The sequence below is a fragment of the Pipistrellus hanaki genome (assembly GCF_964339955.1).
Source record: "Pipistrellus hanaki genome assembly, chromosome: 2".
NCBI classification, from domain to species: Eukaryota; Metazoa; Chordata; class Mammalia; order Chiroptera; family Vespertilionidae; genus Pipistrellus; species Pipistrellus hanaki.
The window spans coordinates 39,642,758-39,661,135 of record NC_140504.1 but is presented as its reverse complement, the minus strand read 5'-3'; the positions used below and the strand labels follow the sequence as shown (position 1 = coordinate 39,661,135).

General features: G+C 35.7%; 1 protein-coding gene across 1 annotated transcript in view; it reads right to left on the bottom strand.

The window, feature by feature from the left end:
• VPS8 (VPS8 subunit of CORVET complex) overlaps positions 1 to 18,378 on the bottom strand; it is a 235,378-nt gene that overhangs the window by 160,122 nt on the left and 56,878 nt on the right. Inside the window, exons 14-20 of the mRNA XM_084872527.1 lie at positions 17,429 to 17,509; positions 14,883 to 15,053; positions 9,741 to 9,815; positions 8,730 to 8,765; positions 7,751 to 7,841; positions 7,003 to 7,049; positions 5,396 to 5,485 (exon numbers count right to left, since the gene is read on the bottom strand). Of these exons, the coding sequence (XP_084728653.1) occupies positions 5,396 to 5,485; positions 7,003 to 7,049; positions 7,751 to 7,841; positions 8,730 to 8,765; positions 9,741 to 9,815; positions 14,883 to 15,053; positions 17,429 to 17,509 (591 nt within the window). The remainder of the gene's footprint in view (positions 1 to 5,395; positions 5,486 to 7,002; positions 7,050 to 7,750; positions 7,842 to 8,729; positions 8,766 to 9,740; positions 9,816 to 14,882; positions 15,054 to 17,428; positions 17,510 to 18,378) is intronic.

Below are 18,378 nucleotides of genomic sequence, written 5' to 3'. Positions count from 1 at the left end.
GAGAAAGACTTAGCAGGAAGAAAAAGTGAGTTTCAGCATGTATGAGACAAAGAATACTTTAATTCCTTTCAAGTCTACTAGTTATTATATGAAAAAAATATAATCATAGGTTCAAATCTTTCTCACATAAAGCCACAAGATCCAAAAGTTATTTTCTATAGTTAGGTCAGGGGGGGAAATGCCAATTTTTCTTTAGAGAAAGCAGAAATACTGAATGGCATTATGTATTCTGACTAAGGAAAAGGTGAGGCCCCTCCTCAAAGGTGAAGACTAAAACTGAGGCAGCAGGCATGAGTGCCACCTGCTGGTAAAATACAAATTCTCAGTGTTTTGATTAACAGAAACCAGTCTTAATTGGAATACAGGTTACCTGTTTCTTATGACAGTTTCTTGATACTGACACAGAATCCCAAATCCTCCCTGTCAGCAAAGATAATCTTTTAAAAACACTCCTGGTCAGTTTGACATCCTCCTTTTCTTTCAATATTCAATAGCATAATCCAAGAGCTCTTACATCAGCACTAGGTCATTTTAAACTGAAATATATCTCAGAATTTCTACTAGCGTGCCCTCTGCAGTAACACCGTAAATCCACATATGACAGCCCTACATCATCTGAAGGCAGCATGACTCCATTTCTTTTCTCCTCCGATTAAACATCCCCAGTATTTTTTTTTAAACTGCTGTTCATAAAACCTCCCACCATCCCCGTTGTGGGATATATCTCAGCATGTCAACAGTCTATAAAATACCTTAGTGGTTTTATCTCTAAGGAGTAGCCCAAGGGTTACAACACTTTCCTTTATCTAGAGGGCCCTAACACATCATTGGCTCATACTAAGTTAGTGTCAACTGAAATCCTGTCCAGCTAGACTTTCCCAATCCAGTACTCAAGCAAGTTAATTACTTAAATCTAAGGAAGTCTGAATGTTTACCCCTGTTAAATTTCATCTCATAATGGTTTGATTGCACTTCTTGGTGCCTGCTAAATTTGACAAGCCAATCACTAAGTCTTCATCTAAATCAAAGATGAAAACTTGGATATAAAGAGGCTTAAAATTTAACTAATATTAAACCACCAAAGAGTACTCTTTGGGTAAAGATGTTTACCTACAAATCTATTTACTATTTACTAATCTATTTCAGCCATGAGGATAAAGTAAATCCAGACAAATGTTCTTAATGAAAGCAAGATGTTATGGAATAGGCATTCCATTAATATACTGTTCACATATTCCTTTCAAAAAGGCAATTTATGAGTTTAACATGGACATTTTTATGTGAACTCATAAAAAATGTTCACAAATCACATTGGGATTATCAGTAGGTTTCTGAAGTTCACTCTTTTCCCCCAAAAAATTATGTTTTTAGAGACAAACTATTTTATGATTAAACTAGAGGCCCAGTGCACAAAATTTGTGCATGGGGTGGGTTTCCCCTCAGCCCAGCCTGCACCCTCTCCAATCCAGGATTCCTCAGGGAATGTCTGATTGCTCAGAAGTTGGACATCGCTCTCAGTCCTGGACCACTGGCTCCTAATCGTTCACCTGCCTGCCTGGTTGCCCTAACTGCTACCCTCTGTCACACACACACACCACCCCTGCCGCCGACCTGATCGCCCCTCACTGTCTCTGCGTCCCAACCTGATCACCAGACTGATCACCCCTCATGGCCCCCCACCCCCGCCGGCTGGTTGTCCCATGCAGCCTGCTTGGTCAGTGGTTTGGTGATCCTTCACTAACCTCCCTGCTGGCCTGGTTGCCCCACGCAGCTCTGCTTGTTCATTCATTTGGTCATCCCTCACTAACCTCTCTGCCGGCCTGGTCATAGGCAGCCATGAGGGTTTGACAGTCCATATTACCTCTTTATTATATAGGATATTTAAGATCATACACTTCAAGCAATAGATTTATGGCCAACTAAGCATGTACTTCACCCATCCTAATGGGCTGAAGAGCACTTTTCCCAGAAGCAAACAGTACTTCTGAGGGACATAAACTGTGTCTCCTTAGCTTAGGCATCCATGCTTAACTGAGAATGGAAATTGATCCAAAGTTACTGACAAATTATCAATAATGGCTCAGATTGGTCAAACAGTATCCTGGGTTATAATTCAAAAGGTTTTGAGATTTGAACAATCATAATGCAACTAACTATATATCATATATATTGGGCTTCAGCTATTTTCATAAATATATTTATATTTTTCCATTTTGAAGACCACTCTCTGTGCTCATGAAAATGAAAGCAAAATATGAAGTTTTGTACTGTAATAGAAGTGGACCCTGAAGCCCAACTGCTTAGATTGTAATCCCAGCTCTATCATTTATGAGCTATGTAATCTGAAACAGGTTACTTAGCCTCTCTGTGCCTCAGTCTCACTTATAAAGGGGAATCATAAGTACCGACCTTACAGAGTTATGATAAAAATTAAATGAGTTAATATGTACAAAGGGTTTGTAACAGTGCCTGCCACACAATAAGCATTAAAGGGCTTAGATATTTATTCTAATTATCAATTTTGATCACCTATTAACAGCACCCCTTGTCACCCATCCTTTCCTTATACTTGTCTGAAAATAATAGTATAGTACAGTGGTTATTTAAGAGCTGAGCTTTGAAGTCAGAAAGACTTAGATCGAAGTCCTGACCCCACCACTTACCAGTAATATTACCTTGGGAAGTCACTTAATCTTTATAGGTCTCAATTTCCTCACCTCTAAAATGGGGATTAAAACAGTACCTACTGCATTGGGTTCTTGTGAGAATTAAATAGAACGAATGTCACACCCTTTATATATTATTTGGCATGCAGTATACACCTAGTGAATTTCTGTCAAAACCCCTCAACCCTTTGGAAGGCACAGTCTGAATCATACTATTCTCCTTTCTGACAGTCTTCATGATGTTTTTGGCCATATCTTTGGTTGTCTGCCTTTCTCCAATTTCATAGCTGTTCTGTTTGTAGACAGATACTTCTCTCAACAAGCCTCCCTGTTTCCTTTCTTTTTGGATTAATTGTGGCTACTATGTCAAAATTTAAAAATTTGCTATTCTTTGTGAACCCATTAGTTTTTCAACATCTATAACAATGAGATTGTGCCCATATTTCTTTTCTGATATATTTGCTTTATAAAATATAGAATTCATGAAAAGTACTTTTCATCATTATTATAATTTTTAAATAAAGTAACCAATTTTCTCTCAAGAGTCTATTTCTCCCACTTACCAATCAATGGTAGAGTAAATCCAGAATAATGGTTCCCACTATGTTTACCTTTCATGAGACCAAATTATTAATAAATCAAAAATTTTATCAGATACTCTTTTAGCAAAATAAAACTTCCCACAGAGATCAAGCTGATTAAAGAACACATTCCACTACAGTTTGTTTCTCTGTAAATTTTGTAATTTGTATAGAAACCATCATCTACATTCCTTGTCATGCTGAGATTTTTCCATGTTTCACCATCAAAACATCACTTTTTTTCTTTCTTTCATAGCTCTCTCATGTTCTTCTCCAGCACTGTGGTTTCTACACACACACACACACACACACACACACACACACACAACTCATTAGCCCCTTCCAGCATTCCCTATGTTTCTTTTCAACAAAGTATACCCTATAATGGCCAGAGTTCTTTTCTGAATACCATCTCCACCACCTCTTGTTAATAGATAGTCTCACTAAAATATTGTTTTCTGTACTATGTATACTGCATTGGTATACAAAATAATTTATATCTAATGTATCGTTCTCGAACAGTTTTGTTCCTAAATGCTATTTTTCTACCTATGTTTTCCTCCTAAATTATCTTTTTTTTTTAAATTTATCTGGGTTGCTGAAACCGGTTTGGCTCAGTGGCAGAGCATCGGTCTGTGGACTGAAAGGTCCCTGGTTCGATTCCGGTCAAGGGCATGTACCTTGGTTGTGGGCGCATCCCCGGTGGGGGGTGTGCAAGAGGCAGCTGGTCGATGTTTCTCTCTCATCGACGTTTCTAGCTCTCTATATCTCTCCCTTCCTCTCTGTAAAAAGATCAATAAAATATATATTTTTAAAAAATTTATCTGGGTTTATTTATCTTCTTTACTGGTAAATTTAATGAACCTCCAGGCAAACAGCAATAAAAGTTACTCTGCCAGAAGCCCCTACTGTGGCATTAAAGAGTACATTTCAGGAAACCCAAACTTCCTCTGACCCCTCCAAATGTTAACACTGTATCTGTCCTTATCTTCAAACTTATAAGTATCAAAGGGATATGTGAAAAGATATGAACTGCACCCACTCTTCAACTCCAAACCCCTAGTCTTCTTCTAAATATTTCTGTTAACATATACAAGAAAAGCTATTTTGACTAGGCTGCAAATTTTAAGATAGCAAGGATCATGTATATTTTACTCACTATGGGCCAGTGTCTAGACCTTAGTACATATTAGACCAGAGGTTGCATACTTGGCCCAAGTCCTGCCCAGAGCCTGTTTCTGAACTGCTCACAGAGCTAAAGGTGGTTTTTACATTTTTAAGGGTTGTTTTAACAAAGAACATGTGAGAGATCATACATGGTCTATATTTTCCCACCTGGCCCTTCTTAGAGAATGTTTGCTGACTTCTAGTATTAGATCCTGAAATTCTAATTAAAAGAGGAGGTGGGGGGTGGGAGAGCTCTAGGAATGGAGAAGGATAAAGAGAGATTTACAACAAGTAGAACTGGAAAACACCGCAAACAGTAAAACTCACTTAATAAAAACTGTACAGGCCTTAAATTGTTCTTTGACTTCAGTTTTCACTGCATTCTAAGGAAAACTAAAAATCTTTCATTCTCATTTTTTTAAACTGTCTGCCCCGTATCTGTCCATTACGATTTCACTCAATTCATCCCGGTCATCAGAAGGCAGTTTATTCTAGGGAGGTATAGTGACAATTAGAGCAATACTTAGCTCAATTTGTGTATCATCCTCCCAGTGATTTTAGAGATGATATATATATATTTTTTAAATTAATCCGTTCTTGAGTCACAGTTACTCTTAGGATAACTAAATTTAAAACTTGGTAGTCTACCTTTTCTTCAACTAGCCTAATTAACATATAAGTTAGTCATTAGCAAGGTGTCAGCCACTATAAAGTGTCAATTTACGGGTATTCCCTCATACATATAGTCTTTCCTTCCACACAGCACTAAGTAGCTCAGCACTAACATTCTCAACATTTTACTCATCTGTTCCCATGTGACCTGTTACTTCAATTTAATCACACAGAATGCTCCACAAGCCCTGAAATAAAGCTTTGAATACTGAAAATTGTTTAACTAAGGTTCCATTCTCAAGTAAAATGAAAAAGCAATGTTTGACCTATTCATACCAATTGCTGTTAGAAACACATGCAAAGGTGTACCTGAAAATGCTGCTCCATCACTTGGATTTTTCCCTGGTCTGGGCACTTTTTTAGAGCTCGATCTGTATAATGGAATAGGATTTCTACCATCTGTAAGGAAAATAGGCTTGTATAGAAGTTAAAACATATCTCTAAAGTTTTTCAATACTTAATATATTGGATCCCCCTGAATAATACAGAATCAGATTTTGTTATTATCCTTTCTAATAAAGAGGGAGTATGCAAATTGATCATCAGGCCATCACAAAGATGGCGGCACCCATAGCCACAAGATGGTGGCGCCCAGTCCCCTCAGCCCTGCCAGAGTCCCCCAGTCCTTTCAGCCCCACCGGGAGGGTGATAGGTGCACGGTATGGCTAGACCCACCCTCAGTCCCCCAGCCTCCCAAGGCCAGCCCAAGGCACAGGCAAGCCTTGGATGATGGCTACCCTTGGATGGTGGCTACCCAGCTGATGCCCAAGGTGCAAGCAAGCCTCAGATGGTGGCTACCTAGCTGATGCCAGAGGTGCAGGCAAGCCTCGATGGCGGTTGCCCAGCTGCCCAGGGCCACCCGAGGCTCAGGTAACCAGAACCAGCTGAGGCTTACGCTGCCAGCAGTGGCAGCATCAGAGGTGTGATGATGGCATCACCTTCCCCTGATCACCAGGTCGCCTCCCGCCCCTGAGGGTTCCCAGACTGTGAGAGGGGTAAGGCTGGGCTGAGGGATGCCCCTCTCTAGTGCATGAATTTTCATGCACTGGACCTCTGGTATTAAAAATAAATTTAAAATTTTAGTAGCTTTATTTTCCAATTTCCCAAACTCTACCTAAATTCTTTCAGCCACAGGGCTAGTACTAATTTGCTAATCTTTTCTAAAACTACATCCAGGTTCTAGATTTTAGTAGCATCTGTGTTGCTCAGGAAATGAAATACTGAAGTTAAGCTCTTCAGGAATCCCCTGCTGTAAATCTTTCCCTAAAGAACACAGAAAGATCATCGAACCCTAAATATTTTGGCAGATACTGAGAAAAATCATGAGTCTAAAGATGATCACTTTCATTTTCTAAATGTTTATACTAATTTGGAATGTAATTTTTACCAATGCACTTGCACATTAAAAAGGGAAATAAATGAGTACAGTAAATGAATTCAACCAAGTCTAGACTAGGAAAACAAAGGCAATAGTAAATATCAGTATTAATCAGATTAATGTTAATTAGTAATAATAATAAATCATCAGCCCTTTGTATTACCTCAAGTAACATCTACATTTGCATTTATACTATTTTTTCATAATTACTAATCAGTTTATAAAATATAACAAATGTCAACTTTCTATGAGCTATTAGGTTCAGATATAATCCAGATTTCATGCTTCTTCCTAAAATAACCAAAAGACTATTTACTACTTTATCATCTTCATAAAGAGTGAGCAAGAAAAAAAAAAGAAAAGATGATAAAAAATTTTTTTTAAACATTCAAGATAATATCAAGGAACTATAATCTGATTTTTTGTATACACAAACACCTTGACTATAGCCATTTACTAATTTTGCCCAAAGATTACTAGCAAATACTCAAATCAAATTTGTGCTGTACCACAGTAAAGACCCTGTTAAAATACTTACTCGATCTGCAACAACAGCCTTTCTCTTACTGGCATCCCCTGATAATCCTGCAGAGAAGCAAATTCCAAATGAAAACAAAGTTAAATCACATCTTTAGGAGTGAAACTGTTCTGGTCATAATCTGTGCTAACAATACATATACATATATTAAATGAGGAAGTATATTAAAATTTTGTATAACATGCTATAATAAAAACACCTCACGTCTATTGAATCAGATAGCTTATAATGTACTTCCCTTTTATTCTAATTCTAAGTGACATTTAAAATTATATATCCTATATTGATTAACCTTTTTCACTGAAATCTGGCAACATCTATATATATTTATATAGTTGCTTAGGAGTGACTGTTCAACCAGTAGCTATGATGTGCACTGACCACCAGGCAGCAGACGCTCAATACACAAGCATGGAAACATGGAACAGACTGATGAATCTCAGAGGAAAAGGGTGAAGGGGAAGGGAGGGAAGAGATTAACCAAAGATCATATATGCATACTAGAGGCCCAGTGCATGGATTCGTGCACCAGTGAGGTCCCTAAGCCTAGCCTTCGAGGATCAAGCCGAAATCAGCAGTCTGATATCCCCTGAGGGATTCCAGATTAGGAGAGGGTGCACTGGGCCTCTAGTCTTGCTTATAAAATAGTTAAACATTAAGCTAAAAAAAGTGTTCTATGAATGATTAGTACTATTCATTCTCTCTATTTCAGAAAAAAGTCTACTCCACTGATTTTCTGTTAACTTACCCACAACTGCTTTTGCTTTTCCCTCATGGAAAGACCATGCAAGAGCCAAGGCTTCTGTAAGACAATCTTGTTTCAGGAGATGATCCACCCTCTAAAATGAATAAATGCGAGAAGCTAGACCCCTTTGTCTAACCAATCACAAGTCAGAATTCCTATTCTATCTAATATCTTTCCAGAAGTTGTTGCTTAGTAGCTACAAGTATTCTACTAACCATGTGAATATCTAATTTCCGAGAAAAATAATTTCTTAGAGCACTAGATAGTACAGCGACTATATAAGATAGTACTAGGCAGTCATAAGGCCCAAATATAAAGAGAAAACAAAGAGAATGTCTCTGTAACAGAAACAGTCTAGTTGTTTATAACAACATCCTTTCACTTCCTCATCCTCAGTAACAAATCCCAAGTTTATTTGAGACAGCAATAAACCAGCTAAACAACATCTCTAAGACTCCCTTGTAGTTACTTGGGACCATGTGACTAAGATCTAGCCAATGATAATTGGAAGTGTTGTTTGGTATTTCTGAGATATCACCTTAAAAGCCAGCCTTTCTCTTCTCTCTCCTCCTTTCTCAGATGTAGACTTACCAGCTGGCACTTCAGCAGCCCTATTGAAACATAAATGACCCTGGGACTAGACTCTACAGCAAGGATGGTGGAACAGGATAGCACACTAAAGACCATGGAGCTGCACTCTGCCAAATGGCTTTTACATGAGAGGAAGCTTGAAGCCACTGTTGAAACTTGAAGCAACAGGCCACTGTTATTTTGACTTTTCTGATGTATGCAGCCAAACCTAATTCTAATTTATAGTGAGTTTTATCAAATCAAGTGCCTAATAGTTACAATGGTTTTGATGTGCATTTCTGAAATTAAAAAGCAGCAACCCAAATAATCTTATTTGGCAAAGTCAAAATAAACATTAAGATGCTATCAGTTCAACAATTCTAACACTTATAAAATTATACTTTGAACTCACCTCTCTCCAACTTCTCAGCATCATCACATAAACAGACTGGAAAACAAAGAGAAGGAATTAAAATGACCATCTTTCACAAACTTGTTTGGGAGACACATTTGTCCCTGCCCCACATCTCATTTTGCATCTCGCTAAGTAAAAACATTCATACTACAATTGAAGTGTTCACTAAAGGATCTTCAAGGTCCCACATTAAAGAGTAAATCCAACAAACATCTAAAAGTTAATAAGTCTACAGTCTAAGGAGTTAATACCATGGACAAGGAACACTCAATCTCCCTGTATAAACTTGAAAATATTTTGAATTTCAATAATGAAAAAATATTTCTTCTCCATGTTGTTTTTTCTGGTTTGTGTGTGTGTGTTTTTGTGTGTGTGTGTGTTTTTTGTTGTTGTTTTTTGGTATTTTAGCATAGGAACAAACTGATACATAAAAAGTTCCTATTCCAGTGATTGTACTCTAACAAATGCTTCAATGTATTTTAATATGTCCTAAGCTATTCTAACGAAGGGCAGATTAATTACATGACAAATATACATAATAAGGTATCTTCATGATCATGAAAACATAAATTTGAAGAAAGAATATAAAAATACATCCCTGCCAAAACCAGTTTGGCTCAGTGGATAGAGCGTCAGCCTGTGGACTGAAAGGTCCCAGGTTCGATTCCGGTCAAGGGCATGTACCTTGGTTGCAGGTACATCCCCAGTAGGGGGTGTGCAAGAGGCAGCTGATCAATAATTCTCTCTCCTCAATGTTTCTAACTCTCTATTCCTCTCTCTTCCTCTCTGTAAAAAATCAATAATATATATATATATATATATATATATATATATATATATATATATATATATATTTAAATACATCCCTGAATAAAGAAAATAACTATCCTATTAGAATCTAAATGAAAGTAAAAGTATGCCCAAAAGTGGATAAAGTAAATTGATTAGCTAAACCTCCTTAAGTGTCAACTATCCTGACACAAACAAATGCCAAGTGGAAGAGCTTACTTTGGTCCCCAAATAAAAGATCTGACCACCAAAGCTACTGATGGATTGATAACAAGCCTTCTCTCCAACCAAAGCCTGTAAAAAAATAAATAAAAAAGGTAAAGATTGCATGAATTAGAAGTATCATTAAGTTTTAAAGAATTTCCATTATAAAGACAATATTTTAGGCTAACCTGGTTTCACCCCATAAGTAGGGTGAAACATAACCATTGGCCTATTAGTGGAAGGAACAAAAAAGACAAAGTGCAAGAAAGTAATTCTCCGCTTACACATGGGGTTTATTTTTCAGAATAGTGCAGAAAAGGAAGGAACATGCAAACTTGTAAATCTAAAGGAAAACTGTTGCCATCTGCCCCGTTATTGGATAACAACAGTCACTGCTTCCGGCAAAGAATAGAGCTGATTGAAATTAATAGCCCCAACTTCTTTGAAATAAATATAAACATTAAACACAAGAAGAAACAGGAAGACAAAGTAGCATAGTATATAGGAGTCAGCATAGCCCAGCAAAATAGAAACAAAACCTGCTGTTTGATAAGTCAGGATTGCAAACTTTGGCAATGTCACTTTCTAGGTATGACCTTAAATAAGTTTCAAACTTCTGACATTGCGTTTTCACATCTTTGAAAACCATGCACAGTTTCTTTGCTTAAATATGTTAACATTTATAAATCTCCCAAAATATATAAGTGGTCAATAACAGATAACTATGATAATTAATCTTACCTTTTCACTGTGAAAATTTCAAAATATAGACAAAGATAGAATAAAATAATTAACGCCCTGCAACCATTATCCAGCTTCAATTGTCAACCTATCACCAATCTTATCTCATCTATAATCCCACTGACTCCACTGTAACACAGTATAATTTTGAAGTGAATTTCAGATTTTGAATATTTCATTTATAAAAATTCAGAATTTATATGTATTTACATATATAATTATATTAACATGCATTTAATATTTAATAATCATTCCTCAATATCAAATACTCAATCAGTGGATTTCAGCTTGTCTCATAAATGTCAAATGTTGTATATATTTTTGTTGTATGGGCTTTTTTTCTACATTTAATTGTCTGAATCAAGATCCAAACAAGGGCCACATATTAGAGCTGGCTGATAGATTTTTTTAAGATTCTTTTAATGTATAGATTTTACCTCCACCTCTGACCATCCTTTATTTTCTTTGAAGTTTATTTATTAAAGAAGCTGTAACACTATTCCATAAAGATTCCTCCACCTGATTTTGCTAATTGCGTCAAGGAAACTTTTAACATGTTCCTGACTTCCATATTTTGTCTAGAAGAGGTTTGATCAGAATCAGGGGCTTTGGTTTTGATTTGGTTTTTGACAGTAATATTTAAGTAGGATTTTGGATGGTAGTTTTAGGTTGAAGTTTCCTTCTATTTCTAGTTTGCTAAGAATTTATCAAGACTAAATGTTGAATTTTCCTATGTCTTTTGAGAAGATGATATGGTTTTTCTTTTATGATTACTAAGTCAAATGCCTCAAAGCATTTTAATATGTCCTAAGCTAATCTAATAAAGGGCAGCTTAAATACTTGACAAATATAATATGGCTGCCTCCTATACACCAGCCTGACCCAGGATTGAATCTGAAACCTAGCTATGTGCCCTAACTAGGAATTGAACCCATGGTCTTCCGCTGGATGGAAGGAAGCTCCAACCAACTGAGCCACACCAGCTAGGGCTACATTGATTTTTAAATGTTAAACCAGCCTTGAATGCATTGGATAAACACCATTTGATCATGATTACTCTTTTTAAACACTGCTGGTTTCAATTTGCTAATATATTATGGATTTTTGCTTCTATATTTAGAAGGACATTGGTCTGTAGTATTCTTTATTGTAATGTCTATCTCATTTTTATTATCAGAGATAATAAGCAAATCTCATTAAAAAAGTTATGTGCTCCCATTTCCTCTATTTTTAAAAAGATTTCTGTGTAAAATTGGTGGTGATGGTGTTGGGGGTTTCCTAAAATATGATAGACTGCACTAGTGAAGTCAACTTGGCCTGGAGGGTTGTTTTTTTTTTTTTTGCAGAAAATGTATTTATTTATTTAATTGATATACAGCCACTTAAGATTTTTTATTTCTTCTTGAGTCAGCTTTAGTAATTTATGCCTTTCAAATAATTTTTTCCATTTCATCTCAAGTTCTTGAATTTATTGGCATAAATTTACTCATATTGTTTTTTATTAGTTTTTAATGTATTTTTATTGATTTTCGAGAGGAAGGGAGAGGGAGAGAGAGAGAGAAACATCAGTGGTGAGAGAGAATCATTGATTCGCTGTCACCTGAATTCCCCACACTGGGAATCAAGCTGCAATGTGGGCACATGCCCTGTCTGTGAATCGAACCGTGTCTTCCGGGTTCATAGGTCGATGCTCAAGCACTCAGCCACACAGGCTGGGCATATTATCTTTTTAATACCTGTAGACTCTATAGTGACATTACCACTTTCACTCCTGATATTAGTAATTGTGCCTTCCCCCCTTTTTTCCTTGATTAGTCTCACTAAAAGTTTGTCAATTTTATTTATCTTTTAAAGAACCAGCTTTTGGTTTCTTTAATTTCCTATCATTTGTCCATCTTCTATTTAATTGATTTGTGTTCATCTTTATTATTTCTTCTTTCAATCTACTTTAAGTATGTTGTACACTTCTTTTTTTATTTCCTTAATTAAGATAGAAGTTTACGTCACTTACTTGAGATTTTTCTTCTTTTCTTATGTATTTAATGCTATGAATTACCCTAAAAAACTGATTTAATTGTGGACCGCAGATTTTTATATTTTGTATTTTCATTTAGTTCAAAATATATTCTAATTTCCTTTGAGATTTTCTTCGTCTCATGGTTTATTTATAAGTGTTATTTAATCTCCAAATATTTGAATTATCTCCAAAGTGACCCTGATAATTCCTTCAACAATTGGCTGAAGCTTGTTTTATGGCTTCTCAATAATCTATATTGGTGGATGTTCCATATGCACTTAAAAAAAATTGTACTTTGCTTCTGTTGGGTGCAATATTCTATAACTGTCAGGTCAAGTTGATCAAGTTGATCTTTTAAGTCTTTTATACCCTTAATGATTTTCTGCCTACTCATTTTATTACTTATTGAGTTTTAAAATTCCCAAAATATAATTGTGAAGTTGTCTTTTCCTCATTTCAATTTTGTTTATTTTTGCTTCATATTCAGTGTAATTTTTCATCTCAATAACTTTAGTTTTATTCTATATTTAAATATTTTCATATATTCCATGTCTCTACTTAACTTTTTGGACATAAGGACTATACCTATAATAATGGCTTTGTCCTTATCTGCTAATTCTAATATCCGTTTCAGGTTTAAGTCAGTGTTGATGGATTTTTCTCCTCAGTATAAGTTGTATTTTACTTCTTCTTTGCATTCCTAGTAATCCCTGATTCGATGGCAGACACTGCGAATTTCAGCATGTTGGGTCCTGGAAATTTCTATATGAATATTATTGTGCTTTGTTCTGGGAGGAGTTAAGTTACCTGGAAACAGTTTGATCCTTCTGGTCTTGTTTATAAGATATGTTAGAGGGGATGAAAGCAGTATTTACTTTAGTTCTAACTATTCCCCACTACTAAGTCAAGATATCCGAGACTCTGCACAATGCCTGTGAATCATGAGGTTTTCCACCTGGCTGGTGTAAACAAGCCAGTGTGAGCATTGGTTCTTGTTCCTTCCAAATCTTACAAATATTTCTTTCCCTTGCCTTGGGCAGTTTCTATTGATCAGGAGCCTGCTGAATACCCAAGGGGAACCCTTTGTACAGTGCTCTCCATGCCAGTACTCTGGGCTGTCCAACCCGCACTTGTCTTCCTGCATTCTGTCTCCGCTCGGTCTCAACTCATGGAGTACTCCAAGCTTCACCTGGGTTCCTCCCCCTGAGCCACATGGAAACTGTCTCAGGATGGACGCTGGGATATTCACAGGGCTCATGCCATTTGTTTCCCATTTTGTCCGGATTGCTGTGCTTCATTACATGATATCCAGTATCTTGGAAACTGTTGTTTCTTTTTCTGGTTTTTTTCCCCAGACAGGAGAGTAAATCCAGGCCCCATTATTCTATCTTAGCTGAAAGTACAAGCTTAAAGTCTGACTTCAAAAAATATTTCAAAGTATTTTTAATAATCACTCAGACAGCAGAAAACATCTAAGTGTGAGACAGTAATTATTCTTACTTTAGAGAATTTTATTGTGTTATCATTATTCTTAATCTGGATTTTCCAGGTTTCTAAATTCTGATGCTGGAAGACCCTTTCGTTTATATTTTATGCTCTGAGGTTCTAATATCTCAGAGAGATTTGGGCAATGGCTACATTTCATGCAGCAGACACTCATTAAATATGACCATCATCTATTTTCTTCAAGAAATTACCCAGGCAACCTCATAATAGTTTAATTTCCTGCTTAAAGATTACTGGTTTAAGAAACATGAGATCACAATTCAAAGTAATTTAACTGTATACTATCTGTGTAAATTGCTAAAGGCCATTATTATGGTAACATATAATATGGTAAAATTAATACCAAGATCATAATTTTCATGTCTTCCTTGTCTCCAAGCACACTAACATTTCATCTATCTCCTACTCCGAAAGAATCTTTTTTCTTTCTCTCAAAGCCCATCTTTGCCTTTTAGTTCCCACAAACACTATACCTGTTCATTCCTTTACCAAACACCCAATATTTCCAAAGCCTCACAGGCTACCTACCTGTCACTAATCATTTACCCCTTAAATCTATCATATTTATTGTTGCCATATTAAACTTACTAAAATATTTTACTTTTATAACTTGTTATAAATTTCCAACTTCATTTTATTATTTTAGCATAAAAGTTAAAACTCTTGGGCATTTAAATTAGTCAGATTTCAGAATAGAAGGTAACAGGAATTATTATTTTAGTTCACATTCTTAAATATTTACAAACACACCCACATGCACTTCAACCTAGTGGCTGTTAAAAGAAACATCTCAGAAAGTAAAGATAAGTCCTCAGAGTTTCTATTTCTAGAACAAAACAGAAACAAAGTACCACGTTTATCAAATCAGTACTAAGATAATGGGTTACCCGTACCAGTGCCTGGCTAACATTTCCTCCGGTGGCTAGTGATTTGAAATGGCTGCTATTATAGACCAACTGAACTTCTGAGATTTCCACTGTTTCCAATTCCTCTTGAGTTTGCCGGTCAATCACATGCAACTTCTCTGCACTATCCAGGAGTACAACTGTGCGTGAGTTTATCCACTGCAATTCAAGCACACAACAAAACAAAAGTGAGGCCCATCCCGCGCCATCACTCAGGACAAAAAGAAAACGTGGCCACTCAGTGAAATGACACTGAGAACCTTATCCATCTATTATAATAACTTCATGGGACAACACAACCAAAGCAAGAACTACTTAGTAAACAGCCCAGAGAATCGGAACACCACACAGTATTGAGTTTGACAGTGCTAAAATGACACTGGTATTCTGAAAGAAGGCTAACAAAATCTTTAATAGATATTTGTTACAGGATATATTGGCTTTCATACATTTTTTTCAAAGGTACATTGGCACAAATGACTTAAGCAAAGTGACAAACTTTGTATTTCAGTTTTTACATCAATGAAACAAAAGGGCAAATTAAATCTCATATACCTAATTGGTCAAAGGATGATTGTTGAAATATATTTGTAATACAGAGTTCAAAATAGAAGCTATTTAAAATATATATTTCCTTCAAAACCTCCCTAAAATTAGGAGAGTTTTTGCTGTATTTTTTTTACATCTTCTATAGCTATTAAAATAATTTTTAAAATAATAGCAAAATAATAATGTTAAAAATCTTCTGAAAGATGCCATTTTGATAAATTTCTTGGGTTATGTATGAGATTTATTTTCAAAATATATTTTTTTAAATTTTAATCTTTCCCAAGAAATAAAGTTTTTAAATCTGCTCAATTAGAATTTTAAATTAGAAGGAATAAAATTATCTATGTATTTAGGTATATCTATATATTTAGGTATCTATATATTTAGGTATCCTATATATTTTCTCTCTGGCATTCATATTAATTTATATATATGATATTTCCCATGTTATCAAAGCTTATTTGCACACCATATCAGTGACAACCGAATTAAAAAATGGATCAATTTTCTTTTGACATATTTTGAAGATATGCTCTATCAGTGTATAGTAGCTACTATAAGGGAAAGGTTTGTTTTTCTGTGTGTGTTTGTTTTCAACCCCCCAAAAAATATCTCTGAGAAAACAGAGTTTGATACTCAAATCTTTTACAAAGAGCTCCTATAAGGCGCTCTTTTGTTCATTTTACTTTGACAAAGAGTATCATTTAGGAAAAAAAAGATACATTTTTATTAGCCTTATTGAATATCAGTTGGTAATAGTTTTTAAATGCTTTCAAAGATCACCTGATTAAAACAGAGAAGAGAGAATGACAAGAGAAAAAAAGTTTACAGTTTAGCAATTATTCCTGAGGTTAGAATCTCATAATTATGAGTGTTGACATTGTTGTAAACAAACCTTTTAAAAGTAATTTACAGAGCAATGCAGTTAGTGGTCACATCATGGATAAGCCACAGAACAAATAAAAATACTCGCTGTGGTATTGTTAGGAGCATGGCTACTTGTGGTTGGAAAAATTTCCCAGGGGAAGAATCATATGCTGATTTTAAAAGTGCTGTATCTCAAACATCTTAAACAGAAGTGATGATGAACTCTAAAAAATTGTGTCCAATGATTTAACAGGGTTCTAATATTGACAATGTCACTGATATCTTATATGCATGAGAAGAGGTTGAACAAGATTATTTTGTGAAATGTTTATAAGAAAAAGCATTATTTCTAAATTAATGATCTATGTGTGAGATTAAATAATCTTAATAATCTTTATAGTTAAATTTATAAACCAAACTTATAAGTCTTATATAATAAATATTTTTTTATCTATAATCCTAAAATGTTCCATCTTAACAACTTGGGATAAAACTTTTTTTAGCCTTTTATTGGCAAAATGAGGCACTGTGTTATATTTAGGGTTGCCTATATTCATATATCTACAGAATGTTTCACCGGATACCAGATAGTGATAGAAATCCAGAAATATTATAACTGCATTATTACAGAATTAACAAACTATTTAAAAAAATTTTAAATTGACACAAAAAGCAATATTCTCTTTTTTACACCAAAAGTCACTTCGGACTGAGATGTGTGATAAAGACCTCTGCAAACTTTTTAGCCACAAGGAAAGAATAGCTTAGATAAGCTCCTGAACCAATTAGGACAACCTCAGAAGGATAAAAATATGTTGACAAAGAAAGTCTGGCAATAATCCTGAAGAAATCCACCTAAATTCTTTTAAACTCTCCTTTAAGCTAATTGGGACTAAAGAAAATTTTTGTTCAGCAAGCCATAGGCTGAAAGACATGAAGAATAATGTGGCATCATATCAAACTCAGACTTTATTCAATATAAGCCAGACTTCACTTCTGTCCATATTTCATATAATTCTAAAGGCACGGTTCATGGCAGTAATCCTGAAAGCTTTAACACACCATGGTCTCAAAACAATTACATGCAATAAATGGGGATAGTTAATTTGAATACTCACAGTAAAGTTGATGAGGTCATAGTAGAGGTGAAGATGCTTTTGCTTAGTAACATGGATTGCTCCCGATTCATCTCTCTTAACCTGATGATGAAATAAAAACAACCAAAACCTCAGCTATTGTTTGAGGGATATTTTTAGATACTTCATTACACTCCACCCAAAAATTATTTCCATTCAGAGTATGGATAAGTAAAAAATATTAATAACTAAAGAAACTATCACACAAATGACAGAAATGATCACACCATGATTTGTACCAAAATCCAAGGCATATCTGGTCAGCAGTTCAGCTGCCAGTATTAGCAAATTCTGTAAGTAAGATCCACTCTGTCATAATTCAGGACAACTTAACTTCACTACACCAATGACTGTATTTAGCTAGAGTTAAAACATAAAATAGGATGGTGACATGGTGTGAAAAAGTCAAACAAAAGTTCATTAAAAGAAAAAAGCTGCTGCAGTGACAAAACTAGACTTTTCTGATATATAATACTATTATAGCACAAACAACCCAAAGTTTCCCCAAAGAACCCCAGTGTCAATCTTTTATTTATATACTAGAGGCCTGGTGCACAAAAAATTCATGCACTCCTGGGGGTGGTCCCTCAACTTAGTTTGTGCCCTCTCGCAGTCCGGGAGCTCTCAGGAGATGCCCGATCTGACAGCCCCTCTGTGGGAGGCCACTGGGTTGGCTCATCAGGGGACGGCACCGGCCAGTGAGTGGCTGGTCCTGCTCCCCCGCATCATCCCTCCACCACCATCCCACCGTTCCCTCCCTCTGCCCGCTGGCAGGTGTGGCTGGCCTGGCACTGCCCCCACCAACCTGTCATTCCATTGTTCGGTCAATTTGCATATTACACTTTTATTATATAGGATGTGTATAAACATACTCTATAACCTCCAGTTATACTCTATAACATCCTTATAATGTGCATTCTCCACTTCTGCTC